The sequence below is a fragment of the Brachycentrus maculatus genome, unplaced genomic scaffold (genome assembly GCF_059751285.1).
Source record: "Brachycentrus maculatus isolate JH-2025_06_01 unplaced genomic scaffold, ASM5975128v1 h1tg000005l, whole genome shotgun sequence".
Lineage (NCBI taxonomy): Eukaryota > Metazoa > Arthropoda > Insecta > Trichoptera > Brachycentridae > Brachycentrus > Brachycentrus maculatus.
In genome coordinates, this window is record NW_028280760.1 from 2,012,766 (window position 1) to 2,034,341 (window position 21,576).

At 32.4% G+C, this 21,576-nt stretch overlaps 1 protein-coding gene across 5 annotated transcripts in view; it reads right to left on the bottom strand.

Moving 5' to 3' along the window:
* Window positions 1–21,576, bottom strand: part of LOC148313829 (uncharacterized) — a 143,644-nt gene that overhangs the window by 5,567 nt on the left and 116,501 nt on the right. For all 5 annotated transcript variants that reach the window (XM_088257019.1, XM_088257027.1, XM_088257035.1 and 2 more), the window contains 5 exons: window positions 19,326–19,374; window positions 14,314–14,456; window positions 5,533–5,650; window positions 2,070–2,254; window positions 894–1,012 (listed from right to left, as the gene is read on the bottom strand). In XM_088257019.1, the coding sequence (XP_088113145.1) occupies window positions 894–1,012; window positions 2,070–2,254; window positions 5,533–5,650; window positions 14,314–14,456; window positions 19,326–19,374 (614 nt within the window). The remainder of the gene's footprint in view (window positions 1–893; window positions 1,013–2,069; window positions 2,255–5,532; window positions 5,651–14,313; window positions 14,457–19,325; window positions 19,375–21,576) is intronic.

Sequence of the window (21,576 nt, forward strand, 5' to 3'; positions counted from 1 at the left end):
TAATTTACCACCAGAAGGATGGATTTCCGTAACGATGAAACCCGATTACGGGTCAAATAAATTAAAAGTGTAAAAAAAACTGTATGGTTGTTTTATTGTACGTAACTACATGCGTAACTTTTATTTATTCATAAATAAATAGCCAAATTACCAAAAAAATAACGAAATATGGAAGCGTTTAAAAGGAAGCATTTCATAGCGCTCATATAAAATAAAGTAAGGAATAATGAATAGTTTATTTAAATGTGTGTTATATTTCACACCCCAGTTTTACAATATAACAACTCAAAAAATCATTTCGATCTAAATAGAAATCAACTATAAATCGAGGTGAAAAATGTGGTTATATGGAAGTCTGGGTATATACCCAGACTTCCATTAACTTCTTCATCTACGTTAAGATGTCAAAATGTAAAAATAACTCCCAAGTGGAGAAACCCAGATTTGTTAACAAGGATTTGGACACACCCAAAATGTTGTGAGCATATATTTACCCTATATTACTTGTTTCAATATACATTAATACGGAAAAATCGTAAAATGTACGACGAAAAGAAAAACTCCTATAGAAAGAACTTATGTAAAAAAACTAGATACGCTAGTTGCCAATGCATCATTTACGTTCAAAACAGACAAGTTTTAATCTGAAGCAGAAAAGTTTAAATTTGAAGCAGACAATCCTCTAAAAGTAAGGCTTTGCGGATTATTCCTTTAAAAAAATTGTGGCTTGGTGAATCACATAGATTAGATGTCCGTCGTAAATATTACGAATGTCCCGTAATCTAAGGTTAATATTATACTTAAAACCGCCAGATTTATTGAGTTATTATTAGTGTAAAGATAGGGGTGTGATTCGATATTAGTAGAGTAAGATTAGTGGGGGATGTTTTTACCTATCTGCCCCCTGGCGGGGGTGGCGCGGGGCATGTTGTAGCAGGCGGGCGGGTGCACGGCGGGGGGCAGCACGGGCGTGGAGGGCGCGCGCCGGTAGTCCTTGTACTCGCGGGGCTGTCTGTCAGGAAGGGAAACGCACCTCAGGTCATATAATTAGCTGTGCCAACGCAAGGGGAGATGCCCCGACAAGATTGTGTTCATAAAAATCACTGTCCATTAGACGATTAATGGCATCTATCGACAAAAAAGATATTTTTTTTTTTTTGGGAGTTTAAAGGGGGTTTCGTGAATGAGAATGTTGTAAAACAGGACTTTTGTGATTTTTTAAACCTATTTTTCTCTTTTTTAAATTTATATATTTGTTTACCTCTTTAACGACCAATTTAATTTAACGACAAGAAAAATAAGCTGTCATTTGTGTCATAAATTTATAAATTTAATGCCATTTAATTAAAAGTGCGATAAAATATAACGAGCTGCAAATACGGTTGCTAACAAGTATTATAGGCGCAAGAAAACATATTAACGTAATAAATTTGTCTTGTTTATTTACAAAGATTAAAAATAAGTACGTCAACATATTTTAAAATATCGATATGTGACCTTCAAATTTATAATGCCAAATATTACATAAATTATTCAGTAAATCTACCATTATTTACACCGGATTATTCACCCTACGGATGACATAATATCAATAGCTATCTTCTTTTATAGAAAACGACGGATCAATTCTGCATACTGCCGGTGAATCAAAAGAAACGCAATGAAGCTCAAATGCAAACATCGGTCCATGGAAAGATCCATGCTTGGTTTAAGCCTGAGGGATATAGTAAGAAATGAAAAAATCAGGAAGAAAACCAAAATAGCGGAAAAAACTCAAGTCGTAATAGATGGGACATGCTGCAAGACAGGATGGACCCAAAAATTTGGAGATGCAGACCTTGGAAGAATAAAAGAGGCATCGAAAAACCTAAAAAAATGGCCCAACGGGTAGAAATTGGCTGCAAACAGTAACAAACCGAATAAATGGTAGGATACGAAAGACCCCTATTTCCAAGAAGGCTAAATAAGAAAAGTTCTCATATCAAGTTGAGACACCCATAACATTGAATTATTCAGTTTCTCAAAAGGAAAAAAAAAATATTGTGAAAATTTTCAGAGGTTTATCTTACCTGTATTCATTGGTGGTTTTGTTGACCACCCGGGAGCCCCCTATCCTTGGGGAGGGCGTGGCGCCCCCCTTGGGGGAGGGGGAGATCCTCCTGCCGCCGCCCCCGCCCCCGCTGCCACTCCCCCCCGAGGTCCTGCTGGCAGGGGGCGGCGAGGGAGACACGGCCCCCTCGGGCTCCGAACGGCCCTGAAGAAAAAGTAACAGTTATCGATATGTTTGATTATTTAAAAATATTGTTTGTATCTTTTTGTAAATACAAATATTTGCGTTCTAATGATACACTTTATACCAATATGTAAATTAAATAATGTTTTTATAGATTTCAGCAGCTCGTTGTTAAAAATAAGACACAAGCTGTTCCCCCTTCAGGGGTGGAAAGTAAACACTATTTTAGAGACGTAAAAAAATCAATGTAAAATTGTCCTCGTTGTGGTTCGGACATTTTCAACTTAGTAACTAATTAACCATCGTGCTGCTTCCCCACAGGGTAGGCAGAGAGAATAGAATCCCACACCAATCGGTATTTGCAAACAATCTTTGCCTTTTTTACATTCATGATCTCCTTATACATACACCCCTCCTACATTCACGATCTCCTTATACTTAAACACACAAACATTTACATGGAAATATTGTAAATATAGTTTATTAAGACGATAAGAGAACATTAAATTAGTTTTAAAATTTTCAAACATTACTTGATGAATTGTCGATTGAAGAAAAATAAGAACCTTTTTATTTTCATTTTAGATACATCTTCATTTTAATTGATTCGGCAGTCACTTTGTGATAAAATATGTCCATTTTTAATTAATGTTTTACTTAGTGAATATCACTATATTTTTTAAAATCTACTGTGACACGTGTTTCGATGCATTCCGCATCATTTTCAAACACCATACGGTATTTGAAAATGATGCGGAATGCATCGAAACACGTGTCACAGTAGATTTTAAGAAAAAGTGGTATTTACTAAGTAAAACATTAATAAAAATTTCTCAATTGTTTGATTTAATCATAAGCAGTGGGTATCGCTGATTTTTCATTAGATGAGTTTTCTTTTATACTTTATGCGTTTATGGTAGTAGTACAATAACGTATAATGGAGGTGCGTTTTGTAAATGTTTTTATTGCGTGAATCCAACCGCGATATCGTGGCTCCCTGCTGCGGGACCACCGTACCATGACAAGAGAGCGATTGTTCTGGCTTCTCGTTGCAATATTGGCATAGCGAATACGTCAACATTCTGGACTCCGTTAATATACAAAGCACAACTGTTTAACTAGCGGTAAAATATATAGGTCAATGGAACAAGCTCTCGGCCTTATGAATGGGCGAAGGGTGGCATGTACTCGCGTCTACTAGCCAAAGGTCACGCGGTATTTAGAAATATCAAACAGAGCTAGTAAATAACTGTTTTAATTTTCAAATTTAAAATGTTTTGTTCTTATAATATGTAATTTCTATAAAAAAACAGTTTTTTTTGCTCTAGGATTTCTTCTTGCATTAAAAATAAATAGGTGTATGTAACACATATAAAATACACCATAACATCGTCACAAAAAATCCCACAAAGGTTTTCCCTGCGTGAAATTTTATTTTATGTTTCAATAATGGCTGCAAGAAGAATATGATAATTAAAAGAAATTTATAAACTATAATAAAAGTGCTTATATTATAATAAATATAACAAAAATTTATTCATGAAATTTTTAAAAGTATTCATTTAAAAATTATCGATTTTATTTATCCATAATTTTAAAAAAATACATCGTATTTGTACTATCAAATTTAAAGTGCTATTTTAAGAACTAAAATACGTTACACAAGTTGGTACGAGTGCAGTTATGCAACCGCTAGCTAGAGCCCTGGCAATTACTTTTATTTTCATTTCATAAAAGTATTTTTTTAAAAAACAACGTAAAAACAAGGTCTGATTGCATGTTTCCTCTTACCTAATAATTTTATAAAACTGTCGTTTAAAACAAAATATAAACGTTAAATGTAAATCCTGTATATTTGTCTGTAATATTTATAAAATAAACTTATTTAAAAAAATGTACGTAAATGCATTAAAATTACAACATTTGAATGCACCATGCATACATCAGCGGAATATGGTATAATCAATGTAAGTCATAACTGCGTCTACCCGATCCAGTGCCTTATGCACCATCTGGCTGCCGATAGGGGTCAAAGAAGAAGAATCATATTACTTGAAATGCGACTAAAATTTAGACTAGATTCGGTTGGATTTACATGACTCCATACAAAATGTAATAATTGTCAGCAATGTGCACATGCCCGTAAAGATTCGGATCTCGAAATGGTGAAATCTTTCCACACAAAGACGGTTGACACAGTGAACGTCTTGCGTGTCATATGAATGCGAGATATGATTGACATGGCAATAATAATCCCACTTTCGCTCGGAGCTGACGGGTGTACAGCGTACAGTGTACCGGCCCGCCGAGTACCTTTGTATGGCGGACATTGTGCGCGGTGAATGGTTATTAGTATTCATCTATTCATCCAGCCCGTTTTCGAAATCCCTAGAAAATATATCAACGCGCGGAAAATTTTGTAAAAATTTTAGAAAGGCATTTTCGCAATAAAATATAATACTATTACAATCACTATCACTAACACTTCCCGCAGGGGTAGGCAGAGAGAATAGAACGCCACACTAATCTATCTTTGCACACAATCTTCGCCTCTTTAACATTCATACACCTTTTCATACACACCTGCCGGTTATTCCGACTAACCGACCTAACCGCTTTTAAGTACTTGAAATACTTGATCATGCGACGTTTTCCTCCGTCTTTCCTCTTTTTCTCTTCCATTACCAACTGCATTCGCCTTGTAAAGTAGTTGAACTCTCCTTTCTTCAATTATTCGGTTCACAAATCCAAACCATCTCAACACACCGTTCTTGATTTGATCTATAATGCTTATCTCAGGGTTAGATTCCTTCTTTATATCACCATTCGAAAATGTCGCTCACTACTTTCAAGAACGTCATAGATCAAAAATCTTCAATTTTCAGTTGTGCATGTTTACGGAATGACCAGAAAATGTACTATATCAAAGAAAAAGAGGCATATTTTTAACTTAATATTTACCCGCTACAGGGCAGAAAATGTTATTTTTACATTTTGAAAAAAATGTATTGTTTAATTTTTTTTTAATATACTAAATATCTTTCAAATGGAGAAAAAACCTTCAGGTTTTACCTGAAAAGATCCGTTGAACAGTAAAAAGTTAAAAAAGTGGCTTGATATTTATTTTTAATACATTGTGTTATATTTTTAAACTTTCTCCTGACAAATCAAGTTTTTTGATTTATGACATTCTTGAAAGGAGTGAGCGATGTATCAAACAGCGTTTTGCCACACGTTCGTCCGAGAATCCCTATGGCTGCTGGTACGATGTGTATGATTGATTTGGCAGAAAGGCTCACCTGTCCCCCCCACGACGAGGGCAGGCTGGAGCAGGACTCGTCCAGACTGACGAGCCTCAGCTGTTGCCTGATGGATGCCTTCTCTCTGGCTCTCTTCCTCTGGAACTCCTCCTCAACTCTGGAAAGAAAAATATGTTAAAAAATACGAAAAATAATTGTCAATTATTGTTCGACTTAAAAGGGCGCATACTCTAGAGGTGTTACTTACATACTTGGATTTAAAAATTTCGTTCAACAAAACTAAACGTCATCTTTGAAGAAAACGTTGCTTGAAATTTTTATGAGAACATATTTAGGTATACATATATACGAGTATATACATTCATTTATAAATTCACATACGATTTTTTTCAGAGAGAACAACCTTATGTATATTGTCGGTGATCAAGGAGATTTTTTTTACATAATATTAAAAAATATATATTTTTTAACATAATTTACAAGAATTTTTTTTTTACAATATTAATTCTTGATCATTTACCCATGACCTTTATTTTGCATTTGTTCCATATTTTTCTTTGCCCTCTTACCTCCACCGGCAACCAAATAAATATAGAACTAACTAGAGTATTTCTCATACTAGGTCAGGCATTTTTTTTAATTATTGTTTATATTTCATAAATAATATGATGTAAACATTACTTTAAAATCAGGTCAATACTCAATTATTAACACCCATTCAATACTTTAAATAAGAACTTTTCGTTAAACTGGTCATCCGTTACATCGTTATGGAACAGAGGACACAAATCAATAAATAATAGTAATAAAAAATCGACTAAAGACATAAGTGTGTAAGTAGCACTACATCAACGATAAGTTTTAGCGTCCAAAGTGCTCACGAGTATACAGTGTACCATGTCATGTATGTACGTATGTAGGTACTTAAAAACAAGGAATCAAAGATTAATCATATTCAGATTTTAATGATCACAGTCGACTGTAATCTGATGCCGAGTCACATATGGATTCGTAAGAGGATGCGCGAGCCTTCTACGGATCCCTGCTTCATTCTGGTTAGGAAGACCGATAACATTTTAATGAAAACCACGGAGCATTGTTTTCAAACCCGAGAAAATCGATTCACTGAAAATGTTATAATGTACACTTTGATATCTCAGCATAGATTAAAAAGAATATGGAAGTCTGGGTATTTACAAAGCTTGTGACATGTCATAGGCTGGTTAAGTGATGACTTTACACGCGTACAACATTCACCATTCTACCCATGATTGACAACCACACTACTCAAATTTCCGGAACTCCTAGATATATATAGATCATTTTCAGGACACAGTACATACGAATTCACAACAGCCATCTAGCAGAGACCCTTTTATTTGTATGCATGATACGAATCCCAGATTATATTTACATATTGGAAAATGCCTGAAAACATGATTTTTTATGTAGCTTATAATTAGACCAGTTATTTTTGTTCACAAAATTTTGACTATCCAAATACTTGTTCATAAAATTAGGTTTTATCCACTTACGGGTGATTTTTATATTTTGATATCTCAACTCTTCTTTTTTTGACATCTCAACATAGACGAAGAAGAATATGGAATTCTGGGCATTTACGGGACTTACGGCCGTCATAGGCTGGTTTAATAAATTAAAAAAATGGTAAAATGTCAAAAAAATTAAATTAAAAATAACTCATAATTGGAGATACTCCAGATTTGTGAACAGTTATTTGGACACATTCAAAATGTTGTGAATGTGTTATAACGTATTTTCCGACACCGAGGCGAGGAATTGTAGCATGGCCGATGGACGCACGGCTACTTATAATAATTTCCAAACAATTCCTCGGCTAATAACGGAACACATTTTGCGCAACAAATGCAAAATGTATGAATACACAACACAATGTGGTTGTTACTTTATATATTGTACCGTATCACGTAGTACGTTGGGAACATATGCGTCGTCCGCGGTAGTCGGTTTCTCTTTACAACTAATTGCCTCATCGTTTTGAGGTAAAACTAAACGAAACACCGTAAAGTAATACTTATGTTACACTTGTTTTATTTTAAATTGCCGTCATTATGCGCATTGCAAGTATATTATAATTAGAGTAAGAAATGACATTTAAGCGCATCAATACGAGGGAGTTAGTTATGCGAATAGCGAATAGCGAAACTGAGCATAATAAAGTCTACCATAAGCATGAAAAAAAAGTGTTTTTCTCACTGTTTATTTATTAAAAAAAATAATGCGCCTACAACACTGTACATATGATAATTTAAGAAGTGAAACTTCTTTAATTATCAGAAAACATAATAATAAAAATTATAATACAAAATGCGTGACACCTCATTGTTCATATATAGCGTCTGTCGTGTACTTCTACAGCGCCACTATCTTATTCTATCACTTCGTATTACTGTGTATACATTGCTCTCTTTTGCTCTACTCTTGAAGTGTTGGAATATATGGTATAGTTAGCTCTCTTTCTCCTTCTCTCTACGTTATATCTTCCGTCACTCTCACGTAACGAAATGTGCCTAATAAACGTGACGCGTTCTTGGAATTTCACTTTCTATCTCGTCCTATTATTGATTATCGAATCGCCGCCTAAGAACAATATAATATTTCAATAAAAAAATGTTAAAATAACCGAAAACTCCCATATAAAATTAAAGTAAAGTGAGGTACTTACTATTTAAGTAGGTTTTATTGCAAGTCTAGTAGGAATAATTGTTGAAATTCGTGTGTACATGACGGTTGTATTAATGATAGCGGATGTGTAACGTAACTCGGAGGAGGTGCATGAGAATGTGTCGGGCAGGAAGGCAGGAAGGCAGGGAGGCAGGAAGGTATGAAGGCGCGCGGGCACCAGTATAATATGTTATTACAGTGACCTTATTATGATGGTTCACAAGGTCGCGCGGCTTTCCGCGACGCTTCGATGGTTTTTTAAACAATTTACCGATATTCATAAAGTTATATGCAGTTATATCGCCAGAGATGCTAATTTCAACTTGCGGAATTTTTCTGTTTCCACTATAATTATTTGCAGAGAATAACCATTTTTATATTCTTTTATTTATTTTTTTATTTGTGAATTTAATAGAACAGTAACATTAAGTCATACATCTATACGAGTATTATAAAACTGGTACTTGTAATGTTACAATTACGAAATTCCACATTTGTAAAAATACCTGGAAGAGGGACAGGAGGGAGGAAAGGGAAAAGGGGAAAGATCAAAGCTCAATTCAAAGACAAGTTGTACGAAACGAGGGACATACCACGAAATCAATGTCAACTGATAATGTCGATTTGAACATATCAAAATCCCATATTCGTCGTTAATTCATTTTATGAACGATAACTAAAGGAAGTTTGTTTAGAGTTTGTTCTACTAGCGGGAAACGCTAAGGTGTCAGTTGCCCTGGTGGTTCAACTAGGAACTCTAAAGCATGTACGTTCCAGCAATTACGGTTAGTCATTGTGGGAGTCGATAAATTTATAAAACAAAATCACAACTGCTGATTATCTGCGATCATCCAGAGAGTTTATTTTATTTTATCGATAATGCTTAGTGCATTCATTCCTTACATCACCTTTCCTTACTTGGATATTATTTTAGATATTACGGTTGAAATACGGGTTAACTTGTACAAGTAAATAATTTTAAAGCGTTTAAGTTATTTTATAAAGAAGGTTTAAATCTGAAAAATTAATTGGTTTCTATACTATATCTTAAAAACTAGATTGAAATATTTAGGTAAAATGATTTTTTTAATGGGCAATACAAACATATTTTTATAATTTATGTACCAAATGAACCTTTATTTCACACTTTTTCAGCCTTCAGGTTTAATCGGTTATCGGAACAATTACACATTAGTCACAACTCTAGCTGATGGTAGTACCTACCCACACTTAACTGTAAAATAGCAAAGCCATACTTTGTAAGACGCTCATTTTCTCTTACTTTCCTAATGTGCTTTGCGAATTGAAAAGTTTTCCGAGTAAACTTAAAGACCGAAGTAAAACTACCGCAACATAACGCACCGCATGATACCATAACAAATTTCAAACGCGGGCACCATAAAACACGTTAATATAATACCGCGACTCGGGCCTTGAAATATCACTTCGAAAGCGATTACATCGACTTTTTTTACACATGCATACATCAGCTAAACGACCCACGATGACTCTGAGACTATACTTGGATATGATTTTATATAAAGCGGAAATTTCTTTTACAGCGTTGTTTTTTTTCTTCTTTCGTATTCAGTTCGTGACAGCGTCGGTGAAGAGGTTCGAGGAACTACAAACGTATGTAGAACGGAAGGCGGCTTTCAGTAGGGCGGAAAATTTCATTATTTCAGTAGGTTTGCGTGTTTAAACACGTGTCAGAAAAAAAACAATCTAGATTACGCGTTTTAATGCTTATTAGAAATAAAAATGTTTTCTTAGCCAGTTCGTGTTTTGAGGCAACTTTTGAGGCGTACTTTTCGTAATGCGGGTTGGTAAATATATACATAATTATTTTTTTCCGTTATTAAATATAAATCATGACGATCAATTTCACGCTTCACACTCCTGTCTAGGATAAAATCGTAAATATTACAGTAAAAATAATGTTTTTAATATATAAATAAATTAACTACGACTAGTTTCGAGAACTTTATAAATATATTCTCATCAACAGGCGAAAATACAAACTGTTGATGAGAGCACCTGTAGTTCTCGTCTATTCGTATTTATATTCATAAACTGAAGAAGTGGTTTTGTAGAAGTGTTTTATTTTTATATTTAAATTATCATGTTATTCTACAAAGTCAATGCCCCATTAATAATTTAAAAAAAAATGTAAACTACGGCCCCAACGGCAAATAAGATAAATTTGCTGATAATTAGAGTTACTTACGCTATATAAGGGAGACAGTGGTCGGAAGCTTTTTTTATATTTGTCTTAATCTTGATATTGAAATTAAGCGTTGGCTTGTAGTCTATTTGTATTTTTTTTATATTTTAGAAATGGACATTTTAAATTTTATAATCCAATAAATACTTTTAAAGACATGACTTGTGTAAGTTTCGAAAAATGATTTGATGTAGTATGATTTACACAAAATATCTGGTAAACATTTTTTTTCTTAACCAGCCGATAACAGGTCGTAAGCCCTGTAAATGCCAAAACTTTCATACTCTTCATCTTTGTTGAGATGTCAAAAAACAACAGGTTACGCATTTTAGTCGGTTTTTCGTAGTTAGAAATAATTCATGATTTTTTTGTTGTAAAATACACCCATATTTATGATTATGGTGATCCCGAGTATAAATAACCGGTTATGTAATGTTATAAAATAAACGGTTCAAAAGTAAAATATTAAATAATACGATACCGAGCACGAATCTTAGCAACAAATATTATTGTATTGATGAGGTTCAAGGTTGAGCGTGATTATTAGTTACCAATTTAATTTGACCGCGCAATATCTCCCGCTTTTGTTACGAATTCAATTAGAAAAAAAAACATATTAATTTATTAGACACGTTTTATTAATCCATCGGTTTTGATATTTTGTGGCGTTCGAATAATGGCCTTTGGCTTAGGCTTTGTTAAATGGAAAAGCTCTAGAGCAAAAATGTAACCTCGTCTAATAGCCCGATGTAGATATTTTACACATATTGCTCACTCCTTTCAACAACGTCACAATTAAAAAAACTTGATTTTTCAGGAAATCGTTTTTAAAGTTTAAAAATATACTATAATTTATTAAAAATACATATCAAGCCACTTATTGAACTTTTTACTATGCAACAGACTTTTTATGTAAAACATGAATGGTTTTTCTCCATTTGAAAAATATTTAGTATATTTATAAAAATAACTAAACAATACCTTTTCATCAAAATGCAAAAACAACACTTTCTGCCCTATAGCGGGTAGATATTAAGTTAAAAATATGCCACTTTTGCTGGGATATAGTACATTTTCTGGGCATTCCGAAAACATGCTCAACTGAAAATTGGCGATTTTTGATAAATGAAAGGAGTAAGCGATATATTACTAGACTAAATTTATTTGGTTCTATGGATCGTTAATAGGGATGCATTTTATCAATTCATTGTTAGGCGGTTGCTGAAAATCAGAAATAACATAAGTGGAAAACACTTGATACGAAAATTCATTTAAAACCTACTTATAAATATTTTGGCTCAATATGTTTTGTGGTATTTATAGGTAATGTGATACTTAAAAACATAATTTATGTTAAGAACAGTAATTTATATTCATATATAATATCTATCCATTTTGAATTTAAGTTTTATTTGGTAAATACCACAATTTCTTAAAATCTACTGTGACACGTGTTTCGATGCATTTCGCATCATTTAACACCGTATTAATTTGACTTGTAATTGTAATGTAAAAAAAATCAAACTTTTTAAACAATCTACGTTGAATACACATGTCGAATACTAAAATACAATTATTTTTTCCGTTTATTTAGAGTAGAGAGCATGATTTTATCCAGTTTGCAAAATATTTATTTATTTAATTTAAGAAAGAATTTCCAATCGTGAGTAAACTTTGATACACATATCTAATGGAGTGTTTAGTACAAACGGTTTTCATTTCAAATGCGCTTATTTTGAACCAAGGACGAGTCGTGAGAAATGTGTTACTAAATGATCCCACAGTGTGTCAGTTAACTTATATTAATCTGTAAAGTTGCTCATTAATTTACATGTCGAAGGTAAACAATGTTTACGTTCGTTTAAACAAATGGACATAACAAAATCAAGAAAGTTCGAATTAAACGGGGAAGAAAAAATAATATAAGGAGTGCAGAGTAGATGATTCAATAATTTAAATACTGTATTTTTATGATATTGTAGATTGATAAAAACAATGATGGCATAACGTAAATTATCAGGTAAGGAGTTCAAGGGAAAGAGGAGTAATCAAAGTATGAATATTCTGATCTCTCTTGTAACAGGCATTACCAATGGTAAACTGGCTCTATATTCAGGGAGAACAAATTATCTGTGTTGCCTGGCTCTCGTATAAATGTTCGGTGTATTTAATTTTGACTTCTTTGCGCAGAACGAATAAACTTGCGCGTTTAATTTTATATGAAAAAAGTACAATCGTACTGCAATAATGTAAGGCTTTTAATTTTTTCAGATCACAAGAATACCTTTTTTAAAATTTCCAGTTGGTTATTCGAAACATCGTATCTAAACTATTCTTTGTAAATACATATATTCGTATAAATGTAGAAATCCACTTTAAATTTTAATATAAAACATTTGGAAAATACCATTTTTTGAGTTTATTAATACGCAAACGACTAGTTTTTAGAACTACAGATGTTCCCGAAACATGTCGTGTTCACATTGTTAAACTCAAAAAAGGGTAACATAAAAGTGTTTAATTTTTATATTTAAAATCGTCACATCAATGACAATGATAAATCAATAAGTAATAGATTTTTTTCAGATCATCCCACTAAATAAAGAGTTTTACTATAAATTCTCTATTCAAGTAATATTTTTAATAAATATATAATAAAACAAAACAAAACACCCGAACATCTCTAAATATAAGTTTTGGCGTGATTACCTTTGCAAAATTTGAAAGTTGTTTCTTTCCACTAGTTAAATCAATATGATAATATAATGAATAAATTAAAACAGATCTGCATTATCTGTTGCCGCGAGAAATTTTACTAAAAACATATTTATATACTTAATCAAAGAAGTATTTATTCTAAAACGTCGATGAAAAATGTAATTTAAGATGATGTATGTTTGGTACGAGTAAATTCGTAATTAACACGTGAGTCACCAGCCGCCTTTAAATTTGATTTATTGCTTGTGTTCGAAGATTTCCAAAAATGTTAAAATATGCAGTTTTTATTTTATTTTGCCAATCATATTTTTTTTTACATTTGCGATGGAGCGAGAGACTCAAAGTACATAATATCATGGTTTCAGATATACATTTTGAAGCATTGATAATATCATAGATTTATTGTGTTGTTGATTATCAAATATAATAATTACATATGTCAACAAAGTATCATTCACCTTCATTAAATATCATTTTTGTTTAATTATACATATTTTTTGGTTATCCATCATGTGTAAGAAAAAAATGTCCTTCAAAATAACTGCTTACCAAAATTTAATAAATATTTTTCAAAATTCTGCGGTACTGTTTTATGTACATGTACTCGTATATATACACTATTAACGATGCTAAATATTTATTTATATAATGTATACATTATGTTATATTAATGTATATTCTGTTCTTCTGAGACTTTCTGTGAACCCATCGTATCGATGCGGTGTTGTCTTGAGCGTTAAATACACGAAGGTAAGTTGATCAGTGTTGTACTAAGGGTGATATTAAATAAATATGGTGAAAAATCACCTATTTAACTGTCCAGTACGATAGACAAACGAAGTAGGCGGACAAATTTATATATCAGGTTGCAAAAAATGATATTTTTAATCTAATGAAAAATCAATCAAAATCTTACATAAAAGGTATTTGTTACCTATGTATATGAGCTATTGTTGTACATATGGGCCATTGAAAACAAGTTATTATTTTTTTTCTTAAGTGAATTGTACATAGTATAAATTGATTGAGTGTGGAAATTTTTTTTATTTGGCAAAGGAAAATTAGTATGAGGTACAAAATATAGTCGGTATACGAGTATATGGTAAACCAATCTAACTGAGGATGCGTGAGGTGTGACACAGGTGTTAATATATTGTAGTCCTGCTCCTTACCTCCTCATGGCCTCCAGCTCGGATAGTCGCTGCCTCTCCTTGGACTCGGCCTCCCTGGACAGCTTCTCGGCCAGCCTCCTTCGTTCTATTTGCCTCACTGTGCTCTGGAACGTGAACCTCTTGCCCTTAGTACGCGGCTTCGACTGGAAACAAATTTAATTCATTAGTCAAATTTTACTCGTCTTAAAAAGTCGCGTTTTGAGTTGAAGTTGTTTGTATTCATTGTAATACGAGCTCATTTTTTTAGGACGATGTGCATTGAGGTTATCATTGAAGGTGATATGGTCAATGCTATTGCAACGTTTGAATAAATACGAACCTTGATATATCTAAACACAATATTGATATTGATACAGGTGCAAAAAAATACATTTAGCAACCATGTTAACGATTCAATAATATGAAATATTTTTGAGCTGTGATCCCGTAGTTAGTGTCGCGCGAGTTAGAGTTTCTAGCCCACTCTGCCACAACTTGATTCCTATTTTTGGTAACCATAAGGGCTTTTAAATAAGGCTTGTGAACATATTATAAAGTGTACATTTTTATGTTTATATAAGAATAAAAATGTTTTTAAAGTATATTCGTGTACCAAACAAAAATATTAATTATTTTATTGATTTGGTGTTTAATTTGTGAAACTCCATTTTAATTTATGTATTTTAAATCAAACACAGTTTTTTTTAGTCTACTTTAAAAATTGTGTTTGATTTAAAATACATAAAACAATAATAAAACAAAAGAAAACATAAATATTTTTACTTCAATTTTTTAAAAATCACAATCAAAACTGAGTCCCACGCAGTCAATTAAGCTTTCTTACTAAAAATATATTAAATTTATAGCTTTATGTACATATATATATATATATATATATATATATATATATATATATATATATATATATATATATATATATATATATATATATATATATATATATATATATATATATATATATATTATTTTTAATGAAGCTATATACAAACGTTGAATGTAATTTTAAGAAAATAAATAAAAATAGAACTTAAATAAAATAAATATAAATATCAAGTTATATTACATGTGAAAATTCGTTGAAAATCTTGTCTCGAAATCACAAACGACGATCGAACTATACTTTTTCAAAGGAGCAATAGAAATACGTGGTAGTAAAGTAATTGAATGATTTACTGCACGTCTGGTATATGGTAAATATTTTGACGATACTAGCTTGTCGAGGGGCAAAGTTGAAGGCGAGGTACGACTGGACGGACTGGAAGCCGCGGAGGCTTCGCAACAAGTGAGAATGCACAACACTCGACGGCCGCTCTTCAGGCTAGGCTAAAACCAATGACGCCATTTTCCTTTTACGTCCGCGCCAGGGCTGCCAAACGCGAGTTGAATTACACGTATTACGCAAGCTCTTAATTACAGCGCTCTTTGTTGATCGCTGAACTGCTCGCTCATTTGCGAAAACGAAAGTTTCAATTGTGAGAGCCATCTCGCCCGTAATTAATAGCGCTCGGAATTAGTATGCGCCTCTTGTTGTGAGATCCTAAAGAGTTCGCTGCGAAATTGGGAAATTTACGCTTTGCGCGATCATAGCTGTTGTTATGCGTTAAATCGCGGGTTAAGTAAGAATACAATCGATTTTAGTATAATAGAAGCGTGTGAAAAATACATTTTAAAAGTCTCGTGTTTGCTAATATCTGGCTATTTTAGAAACTAATTTATTTCAAAAATATTTTAATAGCCTCATTCAAAGCATTAATCTTCTTGCGGAATATTATGGCAAATTTAATTTTCATCGTTGAATAAAATATAAAATCACATTTCACATCCTTGATACCTTTAAAATACTTAATTAGTAAAATTAGTCAGCGGAGCTTATAAAGGATTATAACCTGCACACATAAATTACATGGAATACAAATAAAAATATAGTATAAATTTCAAGCTTAAAAAAATAATCTTCGACCCTTTGAAAATCGTACCTACTAGTGAAAAAGTATCATTATTTGGATAAGTTACAAGTTACCTCAACAGATATGAATAATTATTTAACACAAAGATAATATTAGTCGGGACATTTACAGGTTTTACGACCTGACAGTAGCTGATTTACATTCAGTAATAACAATCACATTTGTATCTCAGTCAGAACTGACAGATGAAAATGCCATATAATGAGAAGTTTATGAACTAAATATGTAGCTTTACCCTATGACCATAGGTCACAATTCTTTTCTCACCTATTTATTAGGCGACATGGAAAATGATTTCAACTCATATTCCAAGTACTTTTTTTTAACCAAGTAAATTTTAGCAAACTTGCGTCAATATATTCCAATATAATGTAAACAACACACATTAATATATTGTATTATTTGCCAGCCCTGTTTTTGGCATGTTTATTAGAAAACAAAAAACGGTATTTATCATAGGCGAGCGCGTGTGTACGAGTATTGTGTATGGATCTCATTGGACGTTACTGTGAATAAGGTTCAAGGATGGCAGTAGCGATAGTACGTAGTACTGTACCACACTGGTGACCGCATTGTTCGGACTGAAGATGTACCATTCGGTATGGAGATACACCCAGACTCACAGTCTCTCAAACTTAAATGTATTTTAAAGTTAGTATAGTTAAAGCAAAATAATGTTTTTCATGATTATTTTTTTAATAATGATTTATTTATGTAATATAGTTATTAAAAATATTTCAACTGAATTCGTTTAGTATATTTAGTATATTTCTATTTTTAACATATTTTATACTATTTACACTGTGCCCCTCCAAAAAAACCAAGCTCTTGTGCTTGGGGAGCGACTTACACTCAATATCTGTTGATGGTACTTAATAAATGATATAAAAGTATTTTTTTCCAATGAACATATATTTAAGGCATCTTCCATTTTTATATATTTAGAGAGGTTGTTGAAATACTTGGTTCCCAAATATTTGTAGTTTTATTGGAATTGCTTGGTGTTGCATTTTGTTTGCAAACGGCAGTTGTGTAGTTTTTCAGATTATCGCTTATTTAGTCTGAGATACAGTTAATGTCAATTTTATTCATTTTTTTATAAACTCTCTTTTGACATTTAGAATAACAGGGTTATCGGTAAAATGAATGTTATTGATTATATGCCATTTATAATTAAAATATTTGTTGCTTCTTCAAGTGCCTCTTTGAATATATAATCTAAATATACGTTAACATATGCTTGCGTAATTCCACGACAAATGTCGATGTCCTTGTCACATCATCTTCAACTATTACTTCAGCTTCTTGATACCAGTAGAGGGTCGAAATAACTATTCTTCCATCCCTTGTATCCGAAGTATTTAAAATATGGATTTTGTAACCTTTTTTTTTGCTAAAACCATACATTAAAGTTAAAACTTTTATTTACCGATGGTAACAATCCTTTTTGTTTCTGATCGCCAAACTAAATTATAAATAATTTAATAAATTTGAGAAGCATTCAATCTAGTACATATCGGTAGTGTAAAGGCAAAGGGGTATAACTGTCTCAGACCAAATTTTACAGGAGAGCAAAAACAAACATGAGAAATTAAATAACTTATTTTTTTTATGTATTTTTATATGTACACGTCTTAATAAAACTAAATAAGTATTGCAACTACAGCTATATCCTTTTGACACATTATAAAATACACTATTTTAGATATTTTGTGAAACAAACTTAGAAAATGAAAAATTTGACAGATATACCCCTTTGCCATTACACTACCGATATTTGGAAATGAATACATATTTTCTTTCGATATTAAAAAATGTTACAATATAATCGAATGTAGTATAATTATAATTTTAAAAAAAATTCGTATACACAATATTATTTGGATATATAATTTTTTGTACTAATTTACACGAAATAAAATTAAGTTATCAATATAGACTGATGTTATACTATCCTATATGTGTCATTTGCAAACACCTTTAATTTACTGATGGTTTTTGTGTTCGTCAAATTTCGCAACGATATACAAATAAATTAAGAGTTGACAAAAACCATATTAGGTAATCGTCAATAAGAGAAGAGTACCATAAGTTGTAATATGTAAGTGCGATGAAAGTGCGAATAGGGAAAAGTTGGAGAAACGCAAGTTACGCAAGTTTCGTAAGTTCGCAGTTTTGTAATGCAAAGTGGTTACGCTAACAGACAATTTTCAGCCCAAATATTTGCTTCGGTTCTCTATTGAGATTTATGAAAAGCTGATGAATCGTTTGCTGCGAGCGAACTGCCGACGGCATTAGGCAATATTCTTGAAACCCGCATTATAAAGATAACACCCAACGAATAACTTTAGACGAACATATAATATTTTGTACATAAAATAGTTTTAAGATTTTCAATCTATCTGCAAATATATTTTCAGTCGTAAGTAGGTACTACTACTTACGACTGAAAATATATTTGCAGATAGATTGTAAATATGTAAAGTAGGTACACCTCGATTTCTTCTTGCGCCGTGAAGAAAAAATAACCCGAATGAAATAGACAGCATGCTTCTTGAAAGCTAGCTGCTGTCATTTAAAATTTTATATATTTGTTGTGTCATAGATTTTTAATATTCTGGTTGTTTTAAAGTGCACATCAATGCGTGGCCGGGTACAGCCCGTTATAAATAAATTGAGAAAAAAAATAAAGACCAGATACAATTGGAAATAATGTGTGCGTGTATGCGTGTGTGCGTGTATGCGTGTGTGCGTGTGTGTGTGTGTGTGTGTGTGTGTGTGTGTGTGTGTGTGTGTGTGTGTGCATATGTGTGTGTGTGTGTGTGTGTGTGTGTGTGTGTGTGTGTGTGTGTGTGTGTGTGTATGTGACGTCAGTGTCAACCACTTCATCACGGTCCTCGTGGTGTACTAAAAGGAAATTGTTATTTTGTCAAGTGCGATTTCGGCAACTGATAAGTAAATACTTGTAAAACTAGCTTGTAAACCACTTAGAAATGTGAAAAAAATACTCAACAAACTTTAGAAAGAATAAAAAATAGAACTCACCGGTGCACTTCGCTGTGAAAGGATGATCTCACCGCTGGACTTACTGCGGCTGAAAAAAAAACATTGATTTAACATTTGCCGATAAATCTAAGAAATGTTTTAATTAAAATTACATTCAAAATGATTTTTTAAATACGTTTATTAAGGAAATCTACGTTGACCATTGAGCATTGACCGACTTATCAAGATGTAACATATAGCTATATTTACGATTTTCGTCATACTATATGCACCATTGGGTGCGGATAAGGGTCAGGAGAACATATTTACGGTAAAAACGACTGGGAGATATTTAAATAAAATATAGATAAATATTCAATAAAACACGTTATGTCTCATACATCGCGGGAGTGGCAGGTAAACTACTCACAACGTCACTTCTTAATTCACTTAAGGCTAAGTAATCGTTAAGTAGCAATTTAATTTTCTCTAAATCCAGATAACATTTAACGTAAATGATTTTGTTTATAAAAATACCGTTTTAACATAGATTTTTTTTTTCGATTTATTATACGATATATAAGATTTATTAATAGTTAAGGAATTGAAAAAAATAGTAAAAATAAATTCTTCTACATATATTCTTTAAAAAAAAAACGTAATATCCAATACACATTCTTTAGAAATATCGAGCGTAAGGACACGTCGAGCCCTGAGCGCGGATCTGCGCATTCTGATTTGAAAGCATGAGATCTGGGTCTTAATGTGCCAATCATTAAATAAATTTCAATGCAATCTGATCATAAGTATAAATAATTAACTAACCATCACGGCGTTTCCCCGCAGGTGAAGGCAGAGAGAATAGAACGCCATACCAATCTGTTTTTGCATACAATCTTTGCAGCTTCCACTTTCGTGGAATCCCCACACATACACGCCGATTATTCCGACTCCTGACCGAATCACACCAAAGTATTTAAAATACTCGATCATGCCAAGTTTTCCTCGATGTTCCTCTGCCTTTAGTACCACCAACATTCACCTCATAAATTTGTTTTACTATTCTTTCTTCACTCATTCGATTCAAATGCCCAAGCCATCTCAACACACTTTTATTAATTTAACGATAATACTTATGTCAGCCTTGCATTTTTGCTTTATATCACCATTCGAACATCTATAAAACGTGGTTTTTCTACACGTTCGCTTGAGATAACGCATTTTGACTTAATTCAGTGTGATCTATTATATTTAGTTATAAATGTAACCCTGAAGAGGGCAACAGGTTGTTGCCGAAACTAGTTGGAAAAATAAAAATGTGAGTGGATCAGAATACAAAGTATTTTTATTTCTCGAAATAATTGATCTATCCGAATAAAAAAAATAATTTGACAGTGTATACCGATAAATTTATTATTTGGCGGTGACATATTACATCATCGGTAACCAAATGTATCGGAATTATAACGTAACCTGACTTTTAGCTATTTTTTCAAGTTAAAACTTAATGCCTTAAAAAATCACTTCATAATAATCGCCCGTAGCGATACCATGACGTTTCTAAAGAATAAATTCAACAGCACACGTTCAAAGTATGTTCTTCTTCAAGTTGTTTACATTTTTGCGCAAGTATCAGTAGCCATCCCTGGCCTATAATGTATAAGAAGAGGTGTGTACGTTAGTAAGTAATGACGTAAGAATTTAAAATAACAATGTTTTTTGAGAAAAATAGCTGTTTAAATATCGTGACATTAAATAATATTGACATTTATCCAGTGGTAAAAAATTAATATAAGCGGTAGTGAGTACTAAAACGTGATAATTGCAACGATCGCTTTGTAAAGAAAAATGAATACCTACATAAGTATACACTATTTTTAAGTATACAAGTATCATTTTGGGTAGCCACTTTACCACTTTATAACAATTGTCATGTTATGACAGGCGCCGTGGCGCAGTTGGATAGACGTTCGACTACGAAACTGGGGTCGTAGGTTCGATTCCCGGGACTTTTTTTTAAAAAATATTTAAAGCACGAACTTAGTGGATCATTGTAATATATTATTTGGAGAAATGAAATAACTTTGGTTTTTGATCCACTCACTTTTTTTGTATTTTTTATACGTACCTTATTTTCTATCATTACTATCCTACTTGAAAACTAGCTTCTGCTATTTCCCTAATTAACTATCGATGATGCATCATATAACGTTTTGTCGCACATCCATAACGAGTAGAGAAAGGATAGTAAAACAAATTAAAAAAATTATAAACAGAGGAAGACCGAAGAATATTTGGTACTATTAAGTAT